General features: G+C 40.5%; 2 protein-coding genes across 8 annotated transcripts; both read left to right on the forward strand.

The window, feature by feature from the left end:
• The first annotated feature begins 813 nt into the window (after window positions 1-813).
• znf131 (zinc finger protein 131) lies at window positions 814-8627 on the forward strand. Of its 7 annotated transcripts, XM_078250979.1 has the most exons (12): window positions 814-919; window positions 1829-2002; window positions 3511-3652; window positions 4088-4189; window positions 4503-4647; window positions 5163-5187; window positions 5290-5360; window positions 5617-5725; window positions 5879-6070; window positions 6222-6597; window positions 6719-6849; window positions 7571-8627. In XM_078250979.1, exons 3-12 carry the CDS (start codon window positions 3529-3531, stop codon window positions 8087-8089), a joined length of 1794 nt encoding a protein of 597 aa, XP_078107105.1. In that variant the 5' UTR covers window positions 814-919; window positions 1829-2002; window positions 3511-3528; the 3' UTR covers window positions 8090-8627. The 7 variants fall into 7 exon arrangements, with proteins under 7 accessions (XP_078107105.1, XP_078107104.1, XP_078107100.1 ...); XM_078250978.1 differs by lacking the exon at window positions 1829-2002; XM_078250974.1 differs by lacking the exons at window positions 814-919; window positions 1829-2002 and adding an exon at window positions 1029-1158.
• A 102-nt stretch (window positions 8628-8729) lies between these two features.
• On the forward strand, window positions 8730-18799 carry LOC144518359 (serine/threonine-protein kinase NIM1-like). The gene is made up of 4 exons (XM_078250982.1): window positions 8730-9772; window positions 16244-16805; window positions 17285-17653; window positions 17858-18799. The coding sequence occupies exons 3-4, from the start codon at window positions 17343-17345 to the stop codon at window positions 17982-17984; spliced, it is 438 nt and encodes a 145-aa protein (XP_078107108.1). The 5' UTR covers window positions 8730-9772; window positions 16244-16805; window positions 17285-17342; the 3' UTR covers window positions 17985-18799.
• The last annotated feature ends 7 nt before the right edge of the window (window positions 18800-18806 follow it).

Raw genomic sequence — 18806 nt, forward strand, 5'->3', positions numbered from 1 at the left:
AATTATTCAAACTGTAAAGATTAAAAGTTTGTAATTTCTGTATTGGTGTTTGATGCTAGTGTTTTTACTCAGTGTGTTCTGAGTGACTGTGTGTGTTGTCTCAAAACGAACCTAGGAGTTAATAACAGATGTGTACCCACTCGATTGTTCTCTGGGACATGTTTTCATGCTAATTTAATGTTTTTTTGTAGTTTGAAACAAGCTAGCGCGGACCGCTGATTAGCTTACAATGCTAGTATTCGGGGCACAGGGAAAGTAAAAACAAATCGCTATTTATACCACTAAAAAAGCTCAAAATATCACCACACTTCAACGGTAGCATAATGAGGGTCCCTAAATTTTAACCGAAGCATTGAGAACTTTGTAAGTGTACAGACAGTTTATTAAAAAGATAGATTATAAAGACAGTAGCTCCCAAGACGGCGGCCGCCTGTATACGAGAACGCGACTGTCTTTATAATCTGTTATTAACACAAAGGTTCGTTTTGCGCCGGAATTGTCCTTAAGAGTTGTGTTGCTTGGAATGAGTTTTGCAGGTAATGTGAACTGTTTAGTTGACTGTTGGTAATGCAGACTCACTGTAGTTAAAGTCCACTGTCTTTTAGCAATCGAAAAAAAAACTGTAAATCTGAATTTACTGTTATCCGTTTTGGTAATTATTAGTTTGCCTGGTTCATAGTAGTTGTTTTGTTGTTGATAAGAACAAAGCCTTTGATAAGAAAAAGATCTAAACTGTCGTCACCACTGTCACTAAGCAACGCTCCTTGGCGTCCTTGACTTGGCAAGGGTTTCTGGGAATCCGAGGCCCGAGGGTTGAACGACCGCCCTTTTTGGAGCAACGAGAGTAGAACAGCACTACATGCGTCGAAGGAAATATTACCGAAAAACAACTTTCTGAAGCAGCGTAACCAAACTTGAGGTATGTAAACCGATGGTTTGTAACGTGTATTTTGACCCTCAGCGGTTATAATTAGGAAATATATCTGGGAAAAGTGTATTTTAATGCGCGGTTTGATGACGTAATGTTGATTGTCAAACGCGAAATGGCGAGCGTGCTAGGAGGCCCGTTAACGTTACATGCGACACTCTGGGGTTGTACCATGTTTATTTCCTTCATGTTCCACTTCCGAAAAGATTGCATTGGTATATCTAGTCCTGGTAAGTTCGGCGTTGGTTATATGTCTCGGGTATGTAAAAATACTTTGTTCTTCTGTTGGAGGCAGGATTGTATGTTTGCTGGTTAACGTTAAGCTAACATGGAGCTGGACTAGCAAAGCTTTTAACGTTAGCAAAATGAAAAATCATGTGTGGGGTCATTGGTTGAATAACATGAACGCCTCCCCGTGTGGCACGCCAGAGCACACTCTTAAACTTTAGCAGAATGTTTTTGTGTAACGTTACACTTTCACTTCGGAGTTTCTGGCAAGTGTAACGTTTAATTAGGCCCGTTATTTATGTCGTTATCATGGGCCCTCAACTTTACTTCCTCGTCCTGTTGGTTCTGTGCAATGTTGTTGCCCTGTAAATCCCTTTTCAGCCTTCAGCCTCAGATAACTTCCTTTAACTTAATACAACTGAATTACAGTCTTCCTCCGTTGTTTTGATGCTGGTCTGCCAGCTGTGCACTAAAACGACAAATTCAGTGATGTAGTGGTCAACATTTTGAGATGCAGTTATTTAATGATGTGAACGTGGTAAGTTACTTAATGACTGCAAGTATGTATTCAAAACTAGGTTTGGTTATCTTTTTGCTGTTTTTAGTAAGTTGTTTTGAGTGTACATAATCCTCAAAACTGTGTATTTTGTCTCTAACATTGCCTCAAAACAGTGGTGGTGATGGCGCAGTGGATATGACACATGCCTTTGGTGTGGGAGACCTGGGGCCTGTTGCACAAAAGTAGAACGAAGAAATCCAGGATAACTGAAAAAGCGCAGCTTGACTTAGTGTGGTCCGCTCATCGCGGCTTAATCGGTTGCACGTTTGCCGAGCCAGGATGAGAAGGTGAAGCTATGTCAAGCCAGGTGTAGATAGCTGGGATAAGTGCACGTTCACACACACGGCTTTCTTAAATAGACCACGGTATCGATCACAGATTTACTGATGCAGAAATGGAGAAGACGCGTGCGGCATATCTTTAACCCGCTGAGCAGCAGCTTTTAATGGAAAACTACGAGGAGGTGAAACATATAATATGCAAAAAGGGAAATACGGTTGTTGTTATCAGACAGAGAAAAAAAGCCCATCAGACAATAGCGGACTGACTGAATGCGTAAGGATTTAAAAAGATCTACTTACTAGTCACTCCACATTTTTACAAAGTTGTAGACTGTGTTTTAATTGCTTTTAATATGCTTGTTTTATGTGTTGGTTGTATTGCTGTATCTGTTTTTATGTGCTAAATGTGATGGTTTTACTGTAAAGTGTCTTTGAGTAGCCTGTAAAGCACTATATAAATAAAATGTTTTATTATTTAGCCTACTTTGCCTTAAAAGTGAGCAGAGGGAATTACTGTTCCTTGGGAAATTTACCCTAAGGACTAGGCTTGATTTCAAACTTTCAAATTTCACGGTGTCTCCGGTGCCAGTGCAACCATTTCTTACCATGTAAAGAACTGCAGTAGTAGGATTTACATCAAATTTGTGGCCGCAATAGTGACAAGTAATGCATGTTAATAAAAATAAAGCAGAACACATTCAGAAGACAACAGAATAACTGTTAAACACGTTTATTTTGGATCAGAGCGGCAGCTGATTTAACACATGAGACTCCAGGATTAATCTTAGCATGGCTGTTAGCCTGCTCTGGAGCAGGCTAGCTGCAAAGAATACATCTCCATGGTTACTTGGCTGGGTTTAATTCAACCTGCTTTTGTGCAACCAAGTCAAAGCTAAATTCATCCAGGATAACTTGAATATCCCGGCTTAATCCCTTATCCTGGTTTTGTGCTACAGGCCCCTGGGTTCGATTACCACTGCGATACATCAACCAATGTGTCCCTGAGCAAGACACTTAACCCCTAGTTGCTCCAGAGGCGTGCAAACTCTGACATATATAGCAATTGTAAGTCACTTTGGATAAAAAAGCTAAATGACATGTAATGTAAAGAAAACTGTAACCAGGAATCCAGCTCAATCATACTGACATTATGAGGCATACACCTAGAGCTGAAGTAAACAACGCCTCTTTACTATCATAAAACATTTTTTAACTGTATCCCCCTTATCATTATTTATATCTGTGTGTGTGTGTATATATATATATATATGTATATGTGTGTGTAATCATTACAATTTGCACATCTTAACAAAATCAACAATGACCAATCATACGCCTTAAGACCTTACCTAATGTTAGCAATTAATTGCGGTTAAACAAAGAAACAATGATTATGTACAAAAATGGACAATTATGTAATTGTGTGTGCGTGCGTGCTCGATTCAGCTGATAGCTGTTACTTTTCTCAAACTAAATTTAAGAATTGTATGTCCATCTTCCTCCATTCTGTACAGAGAAGGATAAGGTCAATAATGGCGGCTGAGGTGGAGGTGGAAGGATGCAATGAGTACCCAGCGCATTACAAAGTCATGATGGACAAACTTAATGAACAACGACAGCTGGACCAGTTCACCGACATTACCTTGATTGTTGATGGTAAGTAGGCATACTCTTTGAGCCACTCCCCTCTGGCAGGACGCTGAGGTCCATCAGGACCAAAACCTCACGTCATATGAACAGCTTTTTCCCCTCCACCACTAGCCTTATTAACAAGGCCCGGAAACCACCCTGACACTCCACCCCTGGCTCTTCATGCCACTGTTCTCTCTCTGCTGTAATGCTCTTTATTTTTTACTTATATCTTTATTTATTCTTTATTTTTAATTTAATACATACTGTGTACCTATACTTATATTGTTTAATATTCCATCTAGAGAATGTGTGACGTGCACCAACAACACCAAAACAAATTCCTTGTATGTGTTAAAAAACATACTTGGCAATAAAGCCCATTCTGATATGTTATGTCATCTTTATGATGTCTTAGTAGAACTATCTAAGCAATGCCTCTTATGTCCATGTCTCTTGTAGGACACCAGTTCAGAGCCCATAAAGCAGTGTTGGCAGCATGCAGTCAGTTTTTCCACAAGTTCTTCCAGGATTTTACCCAAGAGCCGCTGGTGGAGATAGAAGGTATTCTGTGTTATAATTAAATTTTTGGGAATAAAAAGTAGCCTGACAGCTCTTCAGTTATAGGAAATAAAGCACATCTCTAAACCTCTTATTTGCAAGTTTATTAAAAAAAAAAAAGTAAGGTTATTACCCAAACGGTCTGTTAACCGCATCTAATAGAGAGGCAATTCCTGGATACATTTTGAAATCACTGTGATGTTCCAAATATCTCCAGCTGAGAATTTTGAGCTACAAATATGTTTTCCTGTGTTTGTTACTGTCATACGTAAAAAAGCTTTTACTCACCACGGCTTCTCTCTTCTTACTCTGACAGGAGTGAGTAATGCAGCCTTTAGCCAGCTGATGGAGTTCACTTACACAGCAACGCTAGTGATAGTTGGAGAAGAAGAGGCTCATGATGTCTGGAAGGCTGCGGAATACCTCCAGATGCAGGAAGCCATTAAGGCGCTCAACAATAAGTAAGTCCTAAGGCCCTGACACACCAAGCCGACGGCAGGAGCTAGTGGCGACGAAGACCCAGACCGCCTGTGTCTTGGCCAAAAATTAGCACCGGAACACACCGCGCAGACTACAGCTGGCGGCCAAATACCACGTACATTCTGCTCCTGCGTGAGAGGAAATGACTCTCCATACCAGCAGGCGGCGGTGATCTATTTGTCATTCATAAGGGGAAGCCGGATACAAACGTTTAGCGGGGCTAATTGTTTAGCGGTGCAGAGAGAGGGAGGTCTATTACGGTCTTTAATATTAAATTTCACGGTATAGGATATTAGTTTATTACATTAGTTTATTTTGTAATGTGTATGTATGTAGAGATCATTTAAACGACCTGTTATTCTTAAAATATAAGTAGTAGTATTTATTTTTAAGTATTTATACAAAGTATTTATATCTTGTTGTATATTTGCAATGTTATGGACATAATGTGCAAAAATAGTTATTCCAATCGTCCAAACCTATGTGTTTTTTTTAGAAGGAACATTCAAACGTCAGTTTTGGTGAGTTTTGACAGCTCTTATGTGAATTGGATTGATCAGATGAGATGAAAAATGAAAGGAGCTTTATCTGCGCTCTCACAGTCGTTTGTTTGCTTTCCTCAGTACCCTTTTCAACCCTTACGCTCCGGTGAGCGGCAGCGGCCAAAAAATGCAGACGACATCTTGTGGCAACGGTGCGGGACACACCGCACAAACTAGGGCCCAACTTGGACCGACGGCCGTCGGTCGCCTTGGTCTGTCAGGGCCTTTACGCTCAGTTGACCTGCACCTATCACAGCTGATGAAGCTTAAATTGTGTCACTATGCATATTTAAATTATGTCATGTACACATTTAGTGGCGAAATGTTTTAGAAAGCTAGAAAGGAATTTGCCTCAGGACTCCATCTAAACATTGTTACCTCTTAACAAGAGCTTGTCTTCTCCTGTAGGATGAATGAGAATCCCTCACTGACAGCAAAGAGCAGAGGCAAAAAGAGGAAGATTGCTGAGACATCTAATGTGATTACAGAAACTCTACCTTCAGTGGATGGGGATCAGGTCAGTATGTTCATAATGGTCACACTCATAGAGATATTAGTTCCTTGAAAAGCAGTGGACATTCAGATTCATTCTACTTATTGTATGAAGTGCACACAGATGACTTTGTCCATGCATTACTTGGTAGGACTGAATGTTTTTAATGTTCTCTAGGTGGAGATTGAGGTGATAGGGGAAGGGCCCATCAAGGTGGAGGAGTCTGGACTGGAGGAGGTGGTGGATGCAGCAAAGAATGCTCAGGCGGCATCAGATGACTCTGCTTTGGCTCTTCTTGCTGACATAACCAGCAAGTATCAGCAAGGGGAACCCACGCTACAGGTCATTAGAAAGGGAGGAATAGAAGAGGTTTATTGACTTGTATTTGTACAGACCTTCCTTTTTAAGCCAAGTTTCATGTTGTTGTTTTTGGTTTATTAATTGGTAAACTGTGTATTTACAGTAAGAGTTATGGATGTAAAAGGATCAACCCTGCGTTGCCTGTGTTTGTGCGTGGCAGGAGGTGGTGTATCAGGAGGAAACGGTGACTGCCTCCAAGGTGCTGGAAAATGTTGAGGTCGTAGAGGTCCAGATTTCCCAAGTGGACAACATGTTCCGCTGCAACAAGTGTGACCGTAGCTTCAAGTTGTACTACCACCTCAAACAACACTTGAAAACACACCTGGGCATGCTTGACAAACCCCACGTGTGCAACCACTGCGGGAAAGCCTACACCCGGGAGGGAGCCTTGAAGCAGCACATTAGCACGTTTCATTTTGATGCAGAAGAGCTGTCTCGAAACCAGAAACCCCAGAAGAAAGTGCATGTTTGTGAATACTGTAAAAAGCACTTTGACCACTTCGGCCACTTTAAGGAGCACTTGCGGAAGCACACTGGTGAGAATGAAAAATAAAGCTGGTTTTGTTTTTGCAAATTACTTAATTTAGTACAGTCATAGTAACGTATCGTTGACTTATGCATCTAGCATTGAAAATACCTGCTTACCGTTATCTGTAGGTGAAAAACCGTACGAGTGTCCAGATTGCCATGAGCATTTTGCAAGGAACAGCACACTGAAGTGCCATATGGCAGCCTGTCAGAATGGGGCCGGAGCCAAGAAAGGACGCAAGAAACTCTATGAATGCCAGGTACAGTTTGTCCAGAATCAAGGCCATCAAGCGCTCCCCTGCCAGTGCAGTGTCTACAGTAGAAAAATGATTTTACCTTCTTTTTTTTTCTCCACATTATGTAAATGTATTTATTCACTTCATGCAAACATAATGCCCAGACTTTCCGGGGTGGACAGATGCATTGAGTAATGTACTAAGAATGTATTTATGAATTGTCATACAGTTTAGATTGTGGGGCTTACCTTGAGAAATGAATGTCTCAGTAAAGTGTTTCTTCCTAATGTAAGCCATGTGAAATTAAATATCTGCAATACAGGGTATTGGTAAACTTGATCCCCTATATGCAAGATATGCTTGACATGTGAATAATGGATTTTTAAAAGTCTAGTTTGCATCACAGCTTTCCATTAATGTTTACAAGTAAACAAAGGAATGGGGTGGAGCTGCAAGGATTTGATTATTTGATAGATTGAAAATTAATGGGCAACTACTTAATAATTGATTATCTGTTGTAGACATTTTTTCAAGTAAAAATTGATTGGTTGGTTTCAAATTCTCCAAAGAATATGTTGCTTTTATTTGGTCATTAGTACATTAGTAAATAGAATAGATACATTAGGTACATAATTGATGACCTAACCTTGGGGTCCAGGATATTGAGATGGGCATTTGTCACTGTTTTCTGAAGTTTTATAGACCCCATGCTTCCCATGTGACCTATTATTTTCTCCTCCATCAGGTCTGCAGCAGTGTATTCAACAGCTGGGACCAGTTCAAAGACCATCTTGTGAGCCACACAGGCGTCAAGCCCAACCACTGCACCATGTGTGACATGTGGTTCACCCACCCAAAAGAACTAAAGGCCCACCTAAAAGACGTCCATTCCATTGAGGACAACAAGTCATCTGAAGAACTGGTCATCACCGACTCTGCCGCACTCGCCATCGCAACGCAGAGCATAGAAGGAGGCGAAACTGTCCTGCTGGATGATGGAATCCAGGTGGAACACGTCACAGTGGAGCCTGTGGATGTGATGGAGATGGAGGAGACTGCAACAGTTGTGGTGGAGGATGGAGGCGTGGCGGAGATGTGTGAGGAGGACGTGGAGCGATTAAAGCGGGCCGGGGTGCAGATCCAGGTGGTGCATGTGACCACGACTGAAGTTGATGGGCAGCAGGTGGTGAACTCTCAGGTGGAAGTAGAGATGGAGGGTGAAATGGTGAGTGTTGAGGAGGCAGTACAAGCAGTGGTTGTATGAGAATATCAAAAGGACTGTCTTAAAGGACCTGCAGGACATTCCTTCAGTCCTGAACGGCTGCAGTATCCTGTAGCTGACTTATTTTCCATAAAGAACACTGCATGTGGGATACAGCATGTCCCCTCAAAATATGTCCTGCTGTCTGCCATTACATTGAATGACTCGATTTCCACCACCTCTTACTCTTTGAACTCTGCGTTATGGACAGAGTTACAGAGAGAGATCATTTCCTGCTAATGATCCTGTATTTATTTTAATGCCGTTTGCCATCATATCATGTATTGTCGATTACTCTATTTTCATGTGTGTTTTTCCTGTGTCCTTATTTTACCTCAAATGTATATGTTCTTTTAGTTTGGGTCACTTGCCAAGACAATTTGACAATGAATGAAATGTTCTTGTGGCCGCTCAAGAAGCGTATGTATGGAGCTGATGTTCTTCAGTGCTAATGCTACAGTTTTGTTCAAGCTTATTTTCATATTGACTTTTGGTGTTTTTGTAGGAACTCGTATGGAATAAAATTGGTTTCCAGAATGGACTACAAGTCTTGCATGCATCTACTGAGATCTTGATTATCTTAAAATCAACTTGGAGAGGGTATATATACATTTAGAAATGCTCTTAAAATGATTATGCCTTCAGGATTAGTTTTTATCTTCTTCCTTAAACCTGCTCCATATCTGCCAGATGTGTAAACACATGGACAACTGTTTTTCTTAGCCCTTGCTTTTGCCCTTATCACTTCATAAAGTGGCTGATTGTGTTTTGTCTACAGCAGCTTGTTTCCACTGCCCCCAAGTGGATAAAAAAAAAACTATGTATATATGTTTTGAGGAAGTTGGGGTAATGCAGACCAATGCTCATAAACCAAACATTTAAAGAAGTATCCTACTCACCAAAGCAGTCAAACTACAGTTCTCTACATTATAGGCCTGCCAGCTGGCTAGATAGTCCTGTCTGCAATGTGTACAGCATATATGCATATAGTCACAACCTTGAAATGTTTGTGATTGTCAAGAATCTGCATTTCAGAAATGTACATTATGAACCAAATTTAATCAGTTCAAAGTGAACTTTTATTCTTGATCTTGAAAAACTAGTCTGACAAAAAAGCTATAGGCTGTAAATTATATCCATGACAGCTGAGCAAGCTCCATCCGAAGAGGAAGACCCGGTGAAGGCTCGAAAGTAGACCTCGACTCGACGTTTTAGTCAATCAGGGGCAACCCATATGTATATATTAAAAGAAACGGACACACACGAGAATAGTGAGCTTGAGACATTGACGACTCTTTCTGTTAAGGCCTTCTCCTGGTCCCCTGACCCCTCCTTGAACCTGAACCGCTGCTGTGCTAATAGCCTGCCAGGTGACCATGCAGGTTAGGTTACCTATGTGAGTCCAGCCGCCTCCTGCTCTGGACAGCTCCTGTGGTACTGAACTGAACTGATCTTGCGGCTCGAGTTGTAATTCTTGCTTCTGATTGGATAACAGATGCACGAGGACTCCCCAGCCCGCACCGATTGGTCGTTTCACCTGCCAAGCAAACGGATTTCCTTCACAACAGACTGAACCGGGTAGCAGAGCTCTGCTGCAGAACCAGTGTCACTGGGCACCGGAGAAAGATGATTTTGCAGTGAGTTCTGTAAAGCTTGTCGCTACGGGCCCCTTGAACGATATACATGGTAAGACTGATTTACAAATGTAACATCTCTGGTGTTTTTGTGCTCGTAGGATCATTGAGAGAAATGCGCCGGCTCATAGCCTGCGGCGACGAGGTGTTAACTGTTGACTGTCATTGAACACCGATAGACAAACCACTTAATCAATGCGCTGCGAGGTTTATTTACTCGAAAGCAGGTTTGTGTTTGAAAAGTTTTCGCAAAAGAATAATTTAACTAACACATCACCGACACATTCAAAATATGGCGACTGAGCAGTATCGTGAAAAATAATCTCTGAAGGTAGAGCTCTTCATATGAAGCGAGAATTATTTATTTTTCATAATCTCGTGATGATTTTTCAATTATATTTGTCACATTTTGCAATGATTGTTTTGTTGTGAAATTCAATGCATCACTTGTGAAAAGGATCACAGTGCATCACCTGGCAGTTACGCACACGCGCAATCAACTTTGGGGAACCACCATGACTCACTGAGTTTAGCTCTTTTAGCACCTTTTGCACTCTAATGGGGTTTTATCTGTCTTATTGCAGTAGGCTATCCGTCATAACTCAGTTTGTGTTCCGTTAAGGGTAGTTTGACTGATGGGATAGCATGCTTGTCTTTTAGGAGTACAGTAGTTTGTTCAACACAAACAAAGCAAAGATTTACAGAATAAAAAAAATACTTTGTCAAATTATTCCAATACTTGTCTATGGCTATAATGAAAGAAATCTACAACTGTTTAGTTATACACATTGACTGATTTATTTGCATGATATGCTTTCTGTGTTTGATTGCTGATTGCAAAGAGAGAGGAGACATTCGAATGACTCAGCAGCTAGATTTGGATGTCACAATAACATTACGTCTTATCAAACTGAGCCTTTAGAATGCTCCAGAATGCATTCTTTTTTAACTAGGCTACATGCCATGTATCTTTTAGCTTACTTCAAAGTTATGCAGGTAATATTGAACGTATTGTATTATAAAAAATAATGTTTTTCACTCAGTGTACCTGGATTAGAAACTGAATATATTTCCATATTTTTGAAGGAAAAATAGCACTTTTTGGGGTCGGTTTCCTGTCGCCTGAATGAAAATGTTTTTTTATTTTTTTATTCGTTTGATGGTCAATCAGTCAGAGCACATGAAACATTGTGCTTTGTGTGTTCTTTCTCTGATGCAAACCTCTTTGAAGTGCTGACAGTGAATAAAAACGGAACTCGGAAGGCTCTTTAAAGCAGGAAGAAGTAGTCGACCAAATTTAGATTTGAACCACCAGAATTTACAGTGTCTACACTATTACTGTATGTTGTTGTGCTCCCTGCATACAGTGTCATGGTAACTTTGTTAAGGCCTCAGAGACATCTCTAGCTCTCTCGCTCTCTCTCCAAGATGTACTAGGAGCAGTATAGTATGGTGCAGATTCTGCATTGTCAGGCGCAGGGAATAACGGTGTGTACTGTACATTTTTTCACTACTACAGTAGTGAGTCATGCTACATAAAAAGATAAAAAAGTAAAACAGTATTTGAATAAAAACAATAGTGAAACGAGTTGCATAGTGTCCTCCTCATTCAGTTCAGTTGACCATTTGCAAAGCCAGGTATAAGCCAAGTGCTGTAGTTTTAGTGCATCCATCGAAGCTTGAGGCACTTTGGTTTGGACTTCACTTTGAACAGGTGTGTGTGGTGTGTCAGCGGGAAGGAATTTAGAGGTCAATCTGTTTTTTGGAAATGTGGAAATATTTGCCCCATGATTCCAGAGAGGCCTGCCTCCCTGTTCCTAGGACCTGTGGTCTTCATTGTCGCAGCTCTTTCACTGGTGAGCTTTTTAGTCTTCTCAGCTGTGCGTCTCAATTAACACCTGGGAGCTTTGTGTGGAGAGGGCTCGCTCGCTCTGTGTGAGCACACTTGTGTGTATGCATTTACATGCTTGTGCAAAGGGTGTTTGAATGTGTGTGCGTCTTTGTGCCTGAATGCATAACGGCAGTAAAAAAGAGAGAATGTGATACAAGCACAGGTGGAGTGAGGGAATGGACTTAAGGTGAATGGAAGGCAAAGTAAGTTTTTTTTTTTTTTTTTTTTATAAGAGACAAAGCAGAGAGGACAAACTGTACAGATGGATGTTTCATAGCTTGTGATGTGAGAAACCTCTGTGCTTTTACCTTGTCTAACTATAGGCACAGACAGGCATGAAAGAGATGTCTACTTCTTGATGCACAGCTGCTGTGGATGGGCTCTTGTGTTTTCCATTGTTGGAGTGTCAGTGTGGCTGCTGATGGTACATTGTGGTCAGCAGCAGAGTACACTAGGCAAACGCTACTCCTTCTCTTTAGGGATCCTTAGACAAATGATTGACTGTCTGGTGAGTAGGGACCCGCACTTTGCAAAGCTGATAGTATTTGCTTATGAAGGGCTGGCTGTTTGCACTGCAGACTCATTGTACTGTATTAATTGAGTGAGTTTTTTTTAAAGATTATTTTTTGGGCATTTTTAGGCCTTTATTTGACAGGACAGCTGAAGACATGAAAGGGGAGAGAGATGGGGAAAGACATGCAGCAAAGGGCCGCAGGTCGGAGTCGAACTCGGGCCCGCTGCGACGAGGAGTAAACCTCTTTTATATGGTTTTTGAATGGTACATCTGTCTGTAATTCAAACTTGAAGCAGCAAAGGTGGGAAGACTAGATACATCTATCCATTTTCCGCCGCTAAGCCATGGCCAGATCACGGTAGCAGCAGGCTAATATTAGCAAGGTCCCTCTCCCCAGCAATGTTTTCCAGCTCCTCCTTGTGGGATCTCAAAGCGTTCCCAAGCCAAATGAGATATATAATCTTTTCAGCGTGCATTGGGTATACCCCAGAGTATCCCCCTTATGAAGCTGTAACCAGTTCATCTTTGGTAATTTTTCTTGACGTACTGTATGATGAAGTTTCTAATTCTTCCACTGGTGCTCTGTCTTTGTGTGTGTGTTGTTGGTGTAGGCCCTATGTATGAATCCATCAGCCTGCTCGCGCACATAATTAACACGGGTACTCTGAAGCCTAGTCTACACGTACATGGGTATTTTTTATTTTAATTTGATCTTTTTCTATGCGTTTTGGCCTTTCGTCCACACACAAACAGCATTTTAGGTCACTGAACGGAGCTTTTGGAAAACTCCGGCCAGGGTGAAGACTTTTAGAAACTGTTGTGTAGACAGGGAAAACAGAGTTTTTGGCTTGTAACGTCAGAGTATGCCCCGTTATCTCCTTTTGTGAGGCGCCACATATGAGACAACATTTCTTGCAATGGCAGACATGGCCGTAATAGTACTGGTAACAGGCTTGCTAGCATGACTTTTTACATACGTTACATACATTACGTTTACACATAATGTACAGTTACTATTCCATTGTATTGTGTAACAGAAGCATCAGAATGACACTGCTAAGTCTGCTACATAATCCAACACTGCGTCGGTCTTAGACAAGAACGTTGGACTTCTAGTTGGTGGCTAGTCTTCAGGTAACAGCTTTTTTCAGGCTTCTGATTGGCCAACATCTTCTTTTTCTTTTTTGCTCAGGTTATATCGCCACCTGTTGGCATGGTGTGCTCTTGACAGCGCTTCAATTGTGTTTTTTTGCGTTTTCATGTGGACGGAGAGTTTTCTAAACAGTGCATGTGTGGAGGGGATACTTTTGGAAAACAAACACTTTTTTTAAATAACCGTGACTTGTGAACTAGGCCTGAGGCTAAATGCAGCACTGTATAACTGTTAACATGGCACTGCATCTTCTCTTTCTTGGCACTCAGTGCCAGTTAAACGCCTAATCCTCAGCATAAATAAAAGACAAATAAACACGCTCGGTCAGTGTCCATCACCAAGCAACCAGATAGTTCTTTTATCCGGTGAAAGCAAAGCACAAAGCAATCTGGGTTACTATTAGTCGTCTATGGATCCTCTGTGGGTAGATATTCTCCACTTAAAGTAATTATCAGTAGATCTAGTTAGTTATTTAAAATGGCTGTACTCTATATGGCAGAGTGTGTCTCACTCTCTGTTAGAGATTTAAGGAATATACAGTATATATTAAGATTAATAGATACTAGTAGATATTTTGGATGGAAAAAAAAGATGTGAAACAGTTTGAGATACTAGCTATATTCCAAGACATATTAATACTTATTCAGTAAATAAACTAATAAGTAAATATTAATCTACAATTGAAAAAATATAATTCCCTGATGGTGATTTTGTCCCAAAACTCCTATTGCTCTGCTCTCATTGATGTTTATTTCATGCATGGTTGTCCTTTTAGTCTTTTTATTTACATATATAAAAGGCTGGTATTCAGGGCTTGCTGCTTTGTGCTGTAAAGTGAAGGCCTCTCCTCTCTTAGTAAGTCCTTTTAGGCTGCCCGAGATCAATGCTTAGATATTCATGGCGCGATGGTAGGAAGGTGTTTGAAGGCTGGGAGACTGTAGGCCTCACAAAGGAGAACTGCTTTGATTTCCTAGTGAGGCTTTAATATAGATTCATTCATCTTAATATAAAAACGGAGAGAACACCTTCCAAAGCACCATGTTACACTAAGTAACCATTTCTATTCCTGCCTTATACACACCATGTTATGTCATGACAATGTCTTCTTCTGAAAACAACTCAATTTATTTAAAACTGGACGCCCTGTTAGTTATTCTATTACTCCTTATCAACAAATGTGATCAAAACGTGTTAGTCTGTATCTGACTTTTCCAACTTCCCTATCCTGACAGTCACACTCACCACCAAGCCCATTAATTCCTAGTTGAGATATAATTTAATTAGATAGAATACAGCTGGTGCACTGTATGTTTTATCAAAAATTAAAGGGGAGTAATTAGTGCATTTATTGGAGACTATTTTCAGCCACGGATAATAACATATTTGGTGTGCTAGCGAGTATACGGCACCAGGAGTGTTCATGTGGGACGGAATCAAAATTAATTACAGCAGCCATGTTCATCATAATGGAAAACACTTACAGCCAGTGCTACGGGGTTTTAGACAACAATGGGGGGGGGGATCTTTATCAGGCTACAGCAACAAAGGCTTGTTGTTGGATCAGTTCATTCTTGGTTTTGAGCTTTTAATGGGTTTTGTTGATAAAAAGAAAAAAATATTGAAGATTGCCAATATTATCCTTTAATGCAACATTAGACAGCTCATTTGCCACATGAGTTCAAACTGTTACTGTGGCAACACTTGGCAGATTGAATACTGGGAAGGCTGTAGACCGTAGTTCAGGTGAAGTATATTGTTTGTATACATGCCATTCACTGTGGCTTTTCTATTACTCTTACTTTTCTCTTTGGCTGGTTGAAAGTACATCATCACTTTTTATTTACTTTTGGATTTTTTGAGTTGTCACTTGGTATTATAGAAAATATATATATATGTCTGCAAAATCAGGGTTCATCTTAACATTTTCCTCTCATAGGACATTGTTAGAGCTTTCTTTTCTGAGCAGCATGCAATCATCACCTATTTAGAAACTAATACATGTAGGCTACGTATTGTACCACACACATGAGGGAGTGACAGTCATCATGCCTACTCTCCATTAGAAATGGAATAAGTTATTCGGGTTGTAAGTATCTTCTTGATGGTAGAAAGCGATGAGGATCTCTGATTTGTTTATTGCGACTCTCATGACAACCTAAGCCTTCATCGCTCTTGGAGCAGGACTCAAGCACTAAATTAAGTAAGCGTTACTATTAGAACTGGGTACCGAACTTCAATACTTTAAGGCAGCGACCAAATTACCTCCATAGTATCAAAGATCGAAAAATGCCTTGTCATTCAACACCAAATTTCAATACCTAAGGAGTAAATCTCATCAGCGTCAGTGAGCCAATAAGCATGCAGCATGCATGTACCAAGATCTAATAAGGCTTGCGATTGGCTGTCTAACGTTACAGGTAGTAGACGCATGCAGGAGAAACACAATATGTTACGCACATTGATTTCGCACAAAGATAGGGCTCACGTGTGTGTGTGTTGTTGTATTTCGAGAGGCTTGACTACAGTGTGCGTCACATACGTGTAAAGGAGCTGAAAACAGAGATTTGTACCGCAATGTTGTAATTTATTTTTATAAAATTGGTATCGAAAAAAGTCGTTCAGGAACCAGTATTGAATTCACGGTGTCGGTATTGAAAATTTTTTTGCGATTTACCCAGCCCTAATTACAATACACATGGCACGCTTGTGTTGACATGTGCACACAAACTTGCACATGGAGGGTTAAAAAACATGTATTCCATGGTTTTGCAAAGATTCTTGACCCATAAAAAAAATCTACAAAATTGCCAAATGATAAATATTGTGACAAAGGTACTAGTAGGTAATAAACTATGAAAAGAAAATGGATTACAACACAATAACTAGGCATTAAAAAGGAAATGGGTTACCAAAGTTAAAATAAATAAGATTAATTTTTTTGTATCTCTCTTGTGCTTCATTCCAGGTTGTCTCATTAAACGCCCCATGGCTGCACCCTGACACTATCATCTGTTCGACCTCTTTCCTCCAACCCCCCCATCCAGCTCCTTTTCCCTCCTCCTCAACCTGTGGCCTATTTATACCCTGGAGACTCAAAAGAGCCCATTAAAGCTCCGCAGACCTATTCAGCAAGAGGCAACAGTGAGAGGGAATGCATGGTCGATGTGATCTCCAGCCTCATCACCTTTTCTTTGACAGCTTCACATAAGGAAAACTAAGGTTTCAACTACTGGGCATTCTTGGAATGCAACAAGACTACAACTTCATCAAGCTTCAGATGATAAACTGATATTCCATTATTTGCAGCTGCAGCAGATTTGGGAAATTCTGGATGCAGCATGTGCTTGGGTCCACTGACTGGAGGTTCTGTACCATAGAAATAATTATTTCTGTTCTGTGCCATTTTGTTGAAATACAGGAAAACACATTCAAAACATTTGGTTAATGACTCAGTTGTCTAAATAGCTATGCGATTTCAGCATGGACACTGAAAGAATTTACCTTCTAAATGCATCACACGTCTGAAGGTAAGTCAAGATTTTTGTCCCATTTGAATTTGCTCTAAATCAACTTTTACTTTGGATCTATGATAGTATAACAATTATTATTTTTGTATTGCTGCTAGCTATTTAACTTTTGCAAATCCATGTATTGTTAATCTGATATGATTACACAAGAAAAATAGAACATATATTGCTGTGGTCTTAAAATAAATGTATGATACCTTGCAATGCAGATAAATAGAAGCAGCACCAAATATGTTCCTAAAGTTTTAGTTTTAGTAGTTTTAGTTTAAAGGGGTCGATTTTTTTAATTTTATTTTTTATATTTTTTTATTGATTCGCAGTTGCAGTAAACAATACATCCACAGAGTCACATTTTTCTTTTTCTATCCCACCCATATTAAAGGGGTAGATTTGAAAAGGCACTTGCATAATGTAGGAACATCAATCATTGTGCAATGAGCCACAAAAATAATATATATTATTTTTAATTGGGCATCCAGTCCTCCACCACCCCCAGCCATGAGCTAAGCCCACACAACCCTGGGCGTCCCTTGCAGGATGACTGCTGTCCGCCCCTTTGAGAGCAGCCCAGAAGGGGCTGAAGCTGGGGCTGGGACAGCAGGCTCTAGGGGGCCGGGGGTAGCAGGCACCGGTGGGAGCATCTCAGTTTCTGGGGCAGAGACCGGGGATTCTAATGGAGACTCTGTCGGAGGTTCAGTTAGAGGCACAGCTGTGGTCACTGGTGGCCAAAGGTACACCCGCTGGAGCCGCCAGGACAGCTCAGACATCAACACAGACGATGAGGGAGCCACCATCCGCCGCCTCACTCCACTGGAAAGGCTGAACCTGGATATGTGCCAGGATGAAAGGTAGGTAGTCAAGAGATGAAGCAGTAACCCCCTCCTTTTATAGGTCCTTTGTGGCTGTAAGTTATTTTATAATCACAATGTGTTGTAGTTCTATTAGCTTTTTTGACTCACCAGATGATGAACTTCTTTATTATGGAGGCTACACTGTAGAATATCATAGCGAATATTTAGTGTTACATCTTCTGTTATGTAATCTGGTCACAGGGTGGTCCGTGAGCTAACATTGGGCAGAAGAATCGGCTTCTACAAAATTCGAGGAGAGATTGGCTGCGGAAATTTCTCCCATGTCAAGCTAGGAATTCATGCCCTCACTAAAGGTAAGAAATTATGAGACATCAGTGAAACGCAATTGTTAAAACACCTGCACTCAAGTACAGGAAAACCTCTATTAGAGAGTGGCAATTATACTACACAGTTTAAAATTGCACATCCATCTTTAAAGATTGACATCTTCACATTCGCTCTGGCTTTTAATTAGATTTAAGTGATAATTTGGCTGATGAGCTGTTTCTATCAATGGACTGCAACACTAACAAGTGTGTCCTTATGTAGCAATTCACTAAAAAGGTGATGTTTGCCTTGCCAGGGGGCTGATTCAGCCACAAAGAGACAGACTGGCTGCTGCCCTTGAACAGATGGATTGATTAGAGATCTCCAGTTTCCTTAGCGACGACTAAAATTGCTGCATGCCTCATCAAAGGCTGAAGAGAGGGAGGAGAATATGTGTATAGCTCTCTCTCTCTCTCTCTCTGTAAGTGGTATCATTTAGTCCGCTAAAAACAATATGAGCTGTGATGCATTTTGAATGCTCCTATTGAAAGGTATGTCACAGCTGAAAGGGAGCCTAATACCAGCCTGAATAATGCATACAGATGCACAATTAGATAGCTCAACACCATTTTGCCTCTTAAGAACTTTTCTGTATTCAGTTACTTGAGGTCTATTTAACTTCTCTTTATGAATCATTTAACAGAATACAGTAAAGGTACCAGTTGTTTGAATTTGATATACGTAAAGTATTTTGATCTTAATTGGCTCTAAAATTGGGTACGTCTTGAAATTTGCACTGTTTTCTTCTCAACACATTTTTAAAAATGTGGTTAATTTAATTTGATTCCAGGACAATGTAGCTAACTCGGCACTCTGTATCCCT

The sequence above is a fragment of the Sander vitreus genome, chromosome 5 (genome assembly GCF_031162955.1).
Source record: "Sander vitreus isolate 19-12246 chromosome 5, sanVit1, whole genome shotgun sequence".
NCBI lineage: Eukaryota > Metazoa > Chordata > Actinopteri > Perciformes > Percidae > Sander > Sander vitreus.

Excerpts from the sequence above, each read along its gene's own strand:
- znf131 (XM_078250974.1), top strand. The coding sequence starts at position 1,078 with ATGCGACACTCTGGGGTTGTACCATGTTTATTTCCTTCATGTTCCACT. Across the intron at positions 3,653-4,087 it reads CATTACCTTGATTGTTGATG|GACACCAGTTCAGAGCCCAT; the intron begins GTAAGTAGGCAT and ends TGTCTCTTGTAG. Across the intron at positions 6,598-6,718 it reads GCACTTGCGGAAGCACACTG|GTGAAAAACCGTACGAGTGT; the intron begins GTGAGAATGAAA and ends CGTTATCTGTAG.
- LOC144518359 (XM_078250982.1), top strand. The coding sequence starts at position 17,343 with ATGACTGCTGTCCGCCCCTTTGAGAGCAGCCCAGAAGGGGCTGAAGCT. Across the intron at positions 17,654-17,857 it reads GATATGTGCCAGGATGAAAG|GGTGGTCCGTGAGCTAACAT; the intron begins GTAGGTAGTCAA and ends ATCTGGTCACAG.